An 11,209-nucleotide genomic window follows, 5' to 3' on the forward strand; every position below is an offset into this window, starting at 1 on the left:
AACATAGCCTGAATAATACCTTCTTATTAGAAATAAGATTTTTATAAATGTCTAATTGCTTTTAGAAATTTCCTGGTCAGTTTCCATGTGGTCATATGTGGATTTTTTGAATTGGTTCAGTACTTTACTTCCTTTATATTTAAAGGTTTAAGTGAAGCCGGGCGTCCAGGGGCACCAGGATTTCCAGGTTCTAAAGGAGAAAGGGGTGTTTCCAGCACACTACCCGGACAGCCAGGAATTAATGGTGTAAAAGGTGTTAGTGGAGATGCAGGTAAGACATATTATAAATATAAATATTTTGGTGCATGTTGGGTTTGTGTAAACATTAGCAGCTTTTTGAGGTTTTGCACCACTGTTTTGAACCTACTTAAAAGTGATCATTGGTGGGACCTTAGTATAATTTACACCACAATTATACCTGAAATCTTCCCTACATCCACTCCTGGCTGCAATGGATTTTTATTTTTGACATACAAGTAGGGTTTAGATAAAGACCAGGGTATAAAATAATAGTTCTAATTCATTCCTCAAAAGTCGTCCTCTGAGAAATTGACACGTGTTGTTTTATATCCAAGACCTGCAGTAATTCTCTTAAATTTACCCTTTAGGATTACCTGGTGTCCCTGGGCCACCTGGACCTCCAGGACCTCCTGGAGTATCAAGTGTTATACCTGGATTACCTGGAGATGCTGGACCACCTGGATTCGATGGAGAGATGGGTACGTCGACAATATCCATGATGCGTTCCAGTTGTTTTATCATTTATCTTTTCTATTCATAAGAATGTTACTCAGCGCTCACCACTTTTACCTCTCACCACCCTCTCTTTGGGCACCCAGGCCATCACCAAAGAGGGCGCAATTATCTTCATGGATTTCCAGACAGCCCCGGACTTGCTGCGCTCAGTGCTATTTTAGACTACAGGAGTTCTGTATTGGAGTTCTCAGGATACTGATACGATTGAAAGCTATGGCAGAGAAGGGAATTCTGCTTAAAGAAGTTACTACTTTAATTGCCTTGTTGGCACTTTGGGATAAATAAGTGGGATTTGGTTGTAGTTTGGGCACTATAAAAGGTTAGCCATCACTGGCTTATTGTGAAATATGTCACTGTGAGACAGAATAAAATATAGATAGGTCAGTATAATTACCCATTGGGCCACATTTATAAAAATTACAGCAAATTGCACTATGTGCAGTCTGTGCTCGGTGCAGTTTGCCTGTGGCACGGGCTTCATTAATCACCCTGCACTAATCAGAAAGTGTGCACCAACTTTATTTTTTGGTGCACCTTTAACATACAGCGTGCAACACAATTCTGTCAAGTCGCCGTGATAAAAGTGGTGCATTTATTGTGGAGCAGCGACGATACAAAACTGGCGCATACACTTTATAAACACATGTGCAAGCAGTTTGCACGCAAACTGGCGCAAACACTTAAATACACTTTTTTCCAATGTAATAAGGTTTATTGATCACTGTATCCCTACATTCATATAATTTAGTTTGCAAGAACACTAAAATATGTCATTTCGCTATAACACCCTTTCTTCAGATAGAATCTGACCTGGTGATCTGATGGTTGATGTAATTCTGGCTAAAGAAACCCAGTAGATGCTGTGATCAGCTGCAGGATGGGAAAATGACTACTGTGTGTTAGGTATTCAAGTACATGTCTGATAGACAAGACAGACAAGACCTGTAATAGAGTCACTCTTCGATGGTGGCATTCTGCTCTGGCTATTTTGGTAGTCCCCTTTGTACATCTATGACATCCTATTATAGGAATGCTAATAGAAGTTAAATCAGCTCAAAATGTCAATAAATCTTTGTTTTTGACCCCAGGATTGCCTGGTCGCCCTGGCCCACGTGGACCACCAGGACCTTCCTCCAATCAAGGAGATTCAGGAGATGCTGGGATACCAGGAGGACCAGGAAGAGCTGGGATAAAGGGAGATTCAGGAATACCAGGAAACCCTGGCAGCCCTGGAGCACCTGGTGTAAAAGGTAAACCCTGTGTTGTGTATGTGTGAGGCGAGCAAAGCTGCTTTTACAATGTATACATTGATGGAGCTCCAGTAGATGAACAGTAATCAGACTTACCGTATTAATTTGTCATAATTAAGATATCTGCTTGTCTTGCACGACTCAGGCCTGAGAGGGGATCCTGGTTTCATCGGTGTTCCTGGAAAGGAAGGTGCTGTCGGAGACCCTGGATTTCCTGGTCAAAAAGGAGAAAAGGGCAATGCAGGTGAGTAATATTATGAAAATACATAACTACCGACACAGCATTTGCATAATTTTATCATTGTGACATTTTTTTCATATTTATTTATAAATCTCAGGGGTACATTTTCTGATCCAGAGCCTATAGCCATGTAAATGCATAGTAAAATTCTTGCTATCTGTACTCACCACTAGAGGGAGCTTAGTTGACTGCATACTACATATTAGTATATTGCCATGCACTCTCTAGTGGTTGCTGCAGAAAGACAGTATAAGTCTAAAGGAGATGTTACAGCAGTCTGGGAGCATGTGAACATTTTCATGTACGTAGTTAGTAGACTGTGTGACATGCATCTCATGTGATTATTGTTATAGAGCTTAGCAGTGACATGATGATGATGATTTGTTCTTTCAGGTCTGCCAGGTCCTGTGGGACTTCCAGGTCTACCCCCTGTTGATGATTTTCAATATCCCCTTGGAAATCCTGGTCTTACTGGAATAAATGGTTTTGATGGAGGGGCTGGAGATCGTGGTGCGCCAGGATTCCCCGGACAACCTGGTACAGAAGAGAGATTAATGAATAATGAATAATGAGACCTTTATGTAATAGCTTTTCTGCATGCACAAGGACGCTGAAATAACCACGTAATATAACAGTAGTGCAGCATACTCATCTCCATGGCTGCTTCTTAAAGGGCATCTACCAGCAGGATGAATGATTGTATGCAAATTAGCCTGAGGAGCTCCAGGCTCCGTAGGTGTTAATGGAGCCCAGAGCCCCTCAGGCTCATTTGCATACAATCCTTCATCCTGGAGGTAGATGTCCTTTAACACTGTCTGCAGCTTTATGTAATCAAAACAGATGCTTAGTACTTACATTGAGTTATTATACTGATACATAGAGTCTTACTGGATTATTCTGCTTGTGATGAGATTAGTAATGTGTTTTATATGTTATACATGTATTTCTATTAGTAATAAAGTAATAATGACCTATTTCAGGTGGAAAAGGCTTTCCTGGCAGGCAAGGGCAAATGGGAAGAAATGGTCCTCCGGGTCAGCCTGGCATGATTGGTGAACCTGGTGAGCCCGGCATTCCAGGACCCCCGGGATTTGAAGGTAGGTTTTTATTGTTACAGTTTGTAACGTGAAGCCTCATGTCTTTCACCTCATCAGCCAGACAGTCCTGTCCATAAAATGGTCGCAGATGGAGGGTCATGTGATCTCTTACTGTCCATGAACAATCACCAGTTAGAAACCACAGCCATTTTATGGACAGTAATGTCAGGCTGATTAAGTAAAGGACAGGAAGGTTCACTTTACATATCAGAAAGCAGAACTAGTAATAGTATATAATCGAGTATAAGCCGACCCGAGTATAAGCCGAGACCCCTAATTTTACCACCAAAAACTGGGAAAACCTATTGACTCAAGTATAAGCCAAGGGTGGGAAATGCATTGGTCACAGCCCCCCCCCCCCCAGTATATAGCCAGCAAGCCCCCAGTAGTATACAGCCAGCCCATTCTGCCCCCAGTAGTATACAGCCAGCCCATTCTGCCCCCTGTAGTATACAGCCAGCCCATTCTGCCCCCTGTAGTATACAGACAGCCCATTCTGCCCTGAGTAGTATACACCCAGCCCATTCTGCCCTGAGTAGTATACACCCAGCCCATTCTGCCCCCTGTAGTATACAGCCAGCCCATTCTGCTCCCTGTAGTATACAGCCAGCCCATTCTGCCCCCTGTAGTATACAGACAGCCCATTCTGCCCTGAGTAGTATACACCCAGCCCATTCTGCCCCCTGTAGTATACAGCCAGCCCATTCTGCCCCCTGTAGTATACAGCCAGCCCATTCTGCCCCCTGTAGTATACAGACAGCCCATTCTGCCCTGAGTAGTATACACCCAGCCCATTCTGCCCTGAGTAGTATACACCCAGCCCATTCTGCCCCCTGTAGTATACAGCCAGCCCATTCTGCTCCCTGTAGTATACAGCCAGCCCATTCTGCCCCCTGTAGTATACAGCCAGCCCATTCTGCCCCCTGCCCCATGTTATCTGCCGGCAGGCGCATAGTATGACGAGGCCGGTGCCGACGTTATACTATGCGCCTGCCAGCAGATAACATGGCCGCGTCCTGCCGCCTGTTACAGAAGATAGAAGAGGAGACATCGGGAGAGCAGCACTGCGCATAGGGGCCGCCGGAGGGTGAGTATGTAAGCTTTTTTTTTTAAGTGTTTTTTTTTTTAAGTATTGACACGTGTATAAGGCGAGTTGAGGTTTTTCAGCACATTTTTTGTGCTGAAAAACTCGGCTTATACATGAGTATATACGGTATATTGGTAAATTTCCTAATATCCTGCCTCCTCACACACTACAAAGAAAACCCCCATAAATCTCTACTTGAATCTCTTAATGTATTTATACGATCTATGAGGCAAATAAAAGTACAGTAAAGGGCTCATGCACATCTAATTTGGATATGTTTAATATGGGATCCCTTTTTGACGTCAGATGCTGCTAGTCTGACTCCACACTAACCTCTACAGTATAGCTTTTAATATGATGATCAGATCTTGTCTATAATAATCATCTCATCCCTTTAATAAGCTGAGCCTCGCTTGTCTGCACAGGCCTTGTCTGTTTTAGTGTTATCTAATGATTCATACATTTTCTGCTGACCCCAGGCTCCCCAGGACAGCAAGGCATTTCAGGGTTACCCGGGATGCCAGGACGCAGTGTGAGTGTCGGCTATACTTTGGTGAAGCACAGCCAGGCCGAGCAGATCCCTCCGTGTCCTGTTGGAATGAGCAAGCTTTGGGATGGATACAGTATGCTGTATGTGGAAGGACAGGAGAAGGCTCACAATCAAGACCTCGGTGAGTGACCGCTTAGAATGAACTCTCTCTCACAAATGGCAGATTTTTTTGTTCTGGTTTATGACTGATGAATGATTATGTCCATTTCACTTCTTATTTAGGTCTGGCCGGGTCCTGCTTACCTCGATTTAGCACCATGCCTTTTGTTTACTGCAACATCAATGAGGTTTGCTACTACGCCAGCAGGAATGACAAGTCTTACTGGCTCTCCACCACGGCACCCATCCCCATGCTGCCTGTGTCCAGCTCACAGATAAGAAACTACATCAGCCGCTGCTCGGTGTGCGAGGCTCCTTCTCAAGCTGTGGCCGTACACAGCCAAGATAGCACAATCCCTCAGTGCCCAGAAGGCTGGAGGAGCCTCTGGATTGGATACTCTTTCCTTATGGTAATCCGTTGTTTTATTTTTATCCTCATTTCATCAGGTCACAGCTGCAGAATAAGACCTGATGCTTTCATTGGGTACCGTATCATTGGACCCAGCACCATCTCAAGGGAAATTGAGGAACTATTACTGTCCTTGTGAATGTATCATAATGGGAATAATTCTCATAAATAATGCCTTTGCCCTGGGCCCCCTGCCTGTGGACTTTTGTGGGCAGAGGATGTTTTGCTCCTTTAGTACCTTTTGCTTGAAGATGCTATCTATGACTTATCATATCTCTCTATCAATTGATCTTCTATCTCTCTTCTACTGTATCTGTCTCTCATATTTATCTATCTTCTATATATAATCTACTTTATATTTCTGCATCTATAAATCTATCTAAGAATCTATCTTATTTATCTTCCATCATCAATCTACCTATTATATGTCTGTCTTTAAAATTCTCCTACAGTCCCATATTATAGATACTTACCATATTACTTTGTGTAACTACAAAGTGTTATTATTGTGCAGGGCTAAAGGAGCCTCTTATGGATTGTGACTGTTCATAAAAGTTTTATTTTGGGGCCACACTTTTAGATTGTAGGCCCTTTTTTGTCTAAAACTGGCCTTGACTGCAAATAGGACACTATGTACAACCTGTTTAGCTCCGCCTATTCTATCACATATTTCCTGACTGCAGATAGGACACTATGTACAATGAGGACTTAGATTACAGATATATTATGTAAAGCTTCTTGTAACCTGTAATAATCCACCATCTTCTTATTATTTTCTCAGCACACCGCTGCTGGTGCAGAAGGAGGTGGTCAGTCCTTAGTATCCCCTGGATCCTGCTTAGAAGATTTCCGGGCGACTCCTTTTATCGAGTGTAACGGAGCAAGAGGAACTTGCCATTATTTTGCAAATAAATACAGTTTCTGGCTTACGACCGTAGAAGAGAGGCAACAGTTTGGTGGGGCTCCTCCTTCCGAAACACTGAAATCCGGGCAGCTCCGAACACGTGTGAGCCGCTGTCAGGTCTGCATGAAGAACTTGTAGCACAGATAACTTTCCAGGACCTTTGTAAGATTTCCAGCCTCAGTAAAGCTGGCCAACCTAATCCATGGGCAACTGCCTCGGAGCTCGGAGATGACAACAAGGCACTTTTTTTTTTAAGGAAATAGCAACAATATCTGCTGTACACTCATTGGTGGAATAATGAGTGAAAAGCCACTCAATGAAGTATGGACAGGTGATATTTTCGGAAAGTAAATATTCTAAAAGAAAAACAGTGCTAACCTTTAAATTCTGTCTTACAATAGTGTATTATTCCTGGCTACCTCAGAGAGGCCTCCTGTACGGTTATGTATCAGTGGGACTTTCTGCTGCCGCACCATAGTGGGAGGGTTAGGTAGTTACAATGTCACTAGGTTTCCCATTGCTTAATCCCTAATGTTTTCCAAAAGACACCATTAGGATGGAACTGAAATACATAAATACACCAAAGACGAGACCTTTCCTTAGGTGCTTTGTTACGGAGGATGTGTGAACCTTCCCACTGTATTAGATGTTTGTTCTCTTTACTAAAGGAGATAAGTCATATTATTATATAGTATTACACTGTACGTGTTGTATATTACAGAATGATGAACGCCGCTCCTCTATGGCGTCTTCATGCGCATATGGTTAAGTCTGTGCAGTGTGCAACACGTTATAGAGCAGGAGATGCAGAAAGGAATGATAGCGTATAGCGTAGTGTACATTCATTGCCATTAGTTCATTATTCAATATTTCTGGGTTTGAGGAGTCCAGGAGTCCAGTTGGATAGCAGTCAAACACCAGTTAGGACAGCCCATATGACCCCTGAATCCAAACTAAGCAAAGATAAGCTCCACCTGCTCAATAACATGCTGCTACAGCCTCACAAGTATCTGACGCACACTGCCTGCAGATGTTCTATAGACTCCTTCCTATGTTGCGTATTGTTCCTTCCCCATATTATGTTGACCACTAGTGCCCGGCCTTTCCGAGGTAGCCTTGGTGCATATATTTTGTAATTATAAAGATTTTTCACATTTGCCCCTATACAAATGAGAAATAACACAGTGAATATGTAAATTCTAGTTGATTATATTTGTCTAATAGATTGTATTTTACTTTATATGATTTTTTTTTTATTCCATTTCTGTTTGTCTTGTATTCCACTATAGCAGAGTTTTTCCTTTAGGTACAATTCCATATTCAGAATAACTGGTTTGATCCTCATCACACAATAGGACACAATGTCAGCTACATGAACAATAGTGTGGAAGGGAATTTGTATAGTAAGATATGGAGTGCACACAACCACTGTGTAAATTTGAAATAAAAATGATTCCTGGGTAAAGCAGTGTCCTAGTTTTTGGTATCAAAAATTGTGGGACCTAGAAGAGTTTGTTCTCAATACCTGGCCAATGCACAGAAAACCCACATTATTTACAGGACAAGTGAAAAGTGTATGGGAAGGAACCACTTCTTCACGAAAAGCAGTCACTGGATGATATTACCGGTAGACCTCTTCACCCATACATAGTTCTACATATGTAGAGATGTAGGGGAGACAAGGAGACAAAAGAGCGCTCCTATAGTGTGTTACCCTCGTTATATTAGGATTTATTGTGATGTAGTGATAGGGCACAACTCCTATTGATGCTTGGTATGAGACTCAATGCCGCTGCCTCGTTCCACTGATGGCTCCCCAAAGGTCCATGTGCAGTAACTTAAAGAATAAACGGATAGCATCCAGGAAGGGTGCGTTGCTCTCCTATTTGGAACGTTTGTAAAGGAATCTGCGCTGGCTTGCTCAAAAAGTTTCTTTTATTTAAAGGGAACCTACCACCACAAATCTACCTATATAGGTAGATTGGGTGGTAGGTGGATCAATGGGACGTGAGGAGAGCCCTTTTAAGGGCTAATCCTCACATCCCCACACTTTTTTGATAACTTTTATTACACATATATTCAAATTTACTTATGCGGCTACTGGGGCGTGGAGTAGCCGCATCTGAGGTTACACGAGGCGGCTACTCCACGCCCCGGTAGCCTCTTTTCCCCTCCTACTCACCCATCTTCGGCGCGCAGCTCGGCATAGCTGCGCGCCCTCGTCCGGCGATCCTGCCGTCTGCGCATGCGCAGAAGAGCAGGCCCGCGCCTGTTTCGGAGCAGTGACCGCGCAGGCGCGGGTCTGCTCTTCTGCGCATGCGCAGACGGCAGGATCGCCGGACGAGGGCGCGCAGTTACGCGGAGCTGCGCGCCGAAGATGGGTGAGTAGGAGGGGAAAAGAGGCTACCGGGGCGTGGAGTAGCCGCCTCGTGTAATCTCAGATGCGGCTACTCCACGCCCCAGTAGCCACATAAGTAAATTTGAATATATGTGTAATAAAAGTTATCAAAAAAGTGTGGGGACGTGAGGATTAGCCCTTAAAAGGGCTATCCTCACGTCCCATTGATCCACCTACCACCCAATCTACCTATATAGGTAGATTTGTGGTGGTAGGTGCCCTTTAAGCCAATTATGGCAATAAAATATAAAAGAATTAAAACAATAAAAGGAATGACGCGTTTCGCGCTCGTGCTGAGCGCTTCATCAGATTCATGTGATTGTATATACAGTCTCAGAATATATAGAAGTCTAAAAGCCTTGTTTTCCCTGTTTTTTTGAAACATAAAAACTTTATAAGGCAAGAAGAATTGATATATTATGACAAATCCAAAGATATAAGTAATTAAAAACATTCTGGCACCCAGCACCCTCAGGCAGCATAAGAAGAATAAAACCAACAGCCCCAGCGGTGTCACTAAATGTAATTAACCAAGATGCCTCTGCTGCAACACCATAAAAACAGGTAAAACGTTCAAGTCCAACAATACAGGAGAAACATTTCAAATTATAAATAAAATGTCCTGTAAAACTAATTACGTTATCTATCTAATTGAATGTCAAATATGTCATCTACAATATGTAGGACGAACAGTTCAAGCACTCCAGTGTCGACTAAATAAACATAGAGAAAACATCAAGAAAAAATTCCTGTTACATGGCGTCTCCAAGCATTGTACACTCTGCCATCCTAATAATAATAAATGCCCCATTTCAATCACACCAATTGACCATATACCTAATACAGTCTCAAATAGATTTCCAACCTTGTGCCGACGTGAAGTGTATTGGATCTATAAGCTAGATACTCTGGCACCACAGGGTCTAAATGAGATCCAAGAAACCATCTTGTAAAATCAAACAAAGAAAGAAGGGGGAAAAAAAAAAACTAATTTTTCCAGTTCCATATATTATACACTTCAACATCTTAAACCATCAGGGATTCCTCACCAGAAAATACAGCTTGGTTTTCCATCCTCGATAAGTTTCTCAAATGTACCTGAAACAAATTTGTCCCCTCTCGGCTCCCGTATTCTCTCGGCTCCCGTATTCTGAGTTCGTGCATAGCACTATATTATTCCCAGGTCAATTCCCTTTTTTTCACCACTAGATGTCCTCGTAGTACACAATCATCTCCAAGCTGAGACCTCAGAGACAACGTAGTTGTAGTTCCACGAACAGCGCCATTAGTGTAGTTTCTATCAGCTCCGGTATAAAAACATAAGAACATCTCCCTCATCAAGATTTTACATTGTTTTTATTGTATATTTCATAAATATGCTTTGTAAATGCCTAAATTACTTATTTTGTCATAATATATCAATTCTTCTTGCCTTATAAAGTTTTTATGTTTCAAAAAAAAAAAAAAAACAGGGAAAACAAGGCTTTTAGACTTCTATATATTCTGAGACTGTATATACAATCACATGAATCTGATGAAGCGCCCAGCACGAGCGTGAAACGCGTCATTTCTTTTATTGTTTTAATTTTTTTATACTTTATTGCCATAATTGGCTTAAATAAAAGAAACTTTTTGAGCAAGTCAGCGCCGATTCCTTTACCAACGTTCCAAATAGGAGAGCAACGCACCCTTCCTGGATGCTATCCGTTTATTCTTCATAGTTCTACATAGACATATAGTAAATAGTAGTGACTCGCTCTACAACAGAAAGGCAGTAGAAGCCTTTACCCACTGTAATCCTGCCTAGTCAGGCGACAGAAAATGAGAAGAAACCGTTCCACAATGGGGGGCATCTATCATGAATGTTAGTCATTTGTTTTGGCTCAAAAATACAAACATTTCTAACAAGAAGGAGTTGCACGGGCGTGGAGGGTGCAAAGCCACCCATCTCTCTCCAAATCATTATATAAGTCTCAATGCACTGGGATCCCCACTAGTTCTCCTGACAGAGATCATGGTGCAGTCGGGAAAGAGAACAATTTGGAAGTGAACTGGTTTAAAGCGGTTTTACCTATCTTTTCAATTACTTAAGTTAGAAGGTACAACTGCTCAGTGATCACGAGAATGGGACCCCTAGCAAGATGGAAAACAGGAGTCCCATTGTTGATTGGTAGGAGTCCCAGCCGTAGACATCCGACAAGCTTATTATCCCCAATCTTGTGGAAAGTGTATATCTTTAGAGGGGTAGTTGATATTAAATTGAAGTTGAAATGAAATTGTGAGAGGACCTGCAGTTCCCCACACAGTCCTTTAAGGACAAGACGTGAACAGGAAGAGGACTTTCGGTCTGCTCAGGCCGAGATTTGAAGAGATACTGAGATGTAAATAAAATGATGGAGGCGTGGTTCACTGACAGCG

The 11,209-nt window shown here is 42.4% G+C and overlaps 1 protein-coding gene across 5 annotated transcripts in view; it reads left to right on the forward strand.

Annotated features, from left to right (window-relative positions):
* The window catches only part of COL4A6 (collagen type IV alpha 6 chain), a 188,711-nt gene extending 180,862 nt beyond the window's left edge, over positions 1 to 7,849 (forward strand). For all 5 annotated transcript variants that reach the window (XM_072123984.1, XM_072123983.1, XM_072123981.1 and 2 more), the window contains 9 exons: positions 146 to 271; positions 609 to 719; positions 1,845 to 2,006; positions 2,152 to 2,250; positions 2,641 to 2,784; positions 3,228 to 3,344; positions 4,911 to 5,102; positions 5,204 to 5,490; positions 6,271 to 7,849. In XM_072123984.1, the coding sequence (XP_071980085.1) occupies positions 146 to 271; positions 609 to 719; positions 1,845 to 2,006; positions 2,152 to 2,250; positions 2,641 to 2,784; positions 3,228 to 3,344; positions 4,911 to 5,102; positions 5,204 to 5,490; positions 6,271 to 6,531 (1,499 nt within the window). In that variant the 3' untranslated portion in view covers positions 6,532 to 7,849. The remainder of the gene's footprint in view (positions 1 to 145; positions 272 to 608; positions 720 to 1,844; positions 2,007 to 2,151; positions 2,251 to 2,640; positions 2,785 to 3,227; positions 3,345 to 4,910; positions 5,103 to 5,203; positions 5,491 to 6,270) is intronic.
* The last annotated feature ends 3,360 nt before the right edge of the window (positions 7,850 to 11,209 follow it).

The sequence above is a fragment of the Engystomops pustulosus genome, chromosome 9 (genome assembly GCF_040894005.1).
Source record: "Engystomops pustulosus chromosome 9, aEngPut4.maternal, whole genome shotgun sequence".
NCBI classification, from domain to species: Eukaryota; Metazoa; Chordata; class Amphibia; order Anura; family Leptodactylidae; genus Engystomops; species Engystomops pustulosus.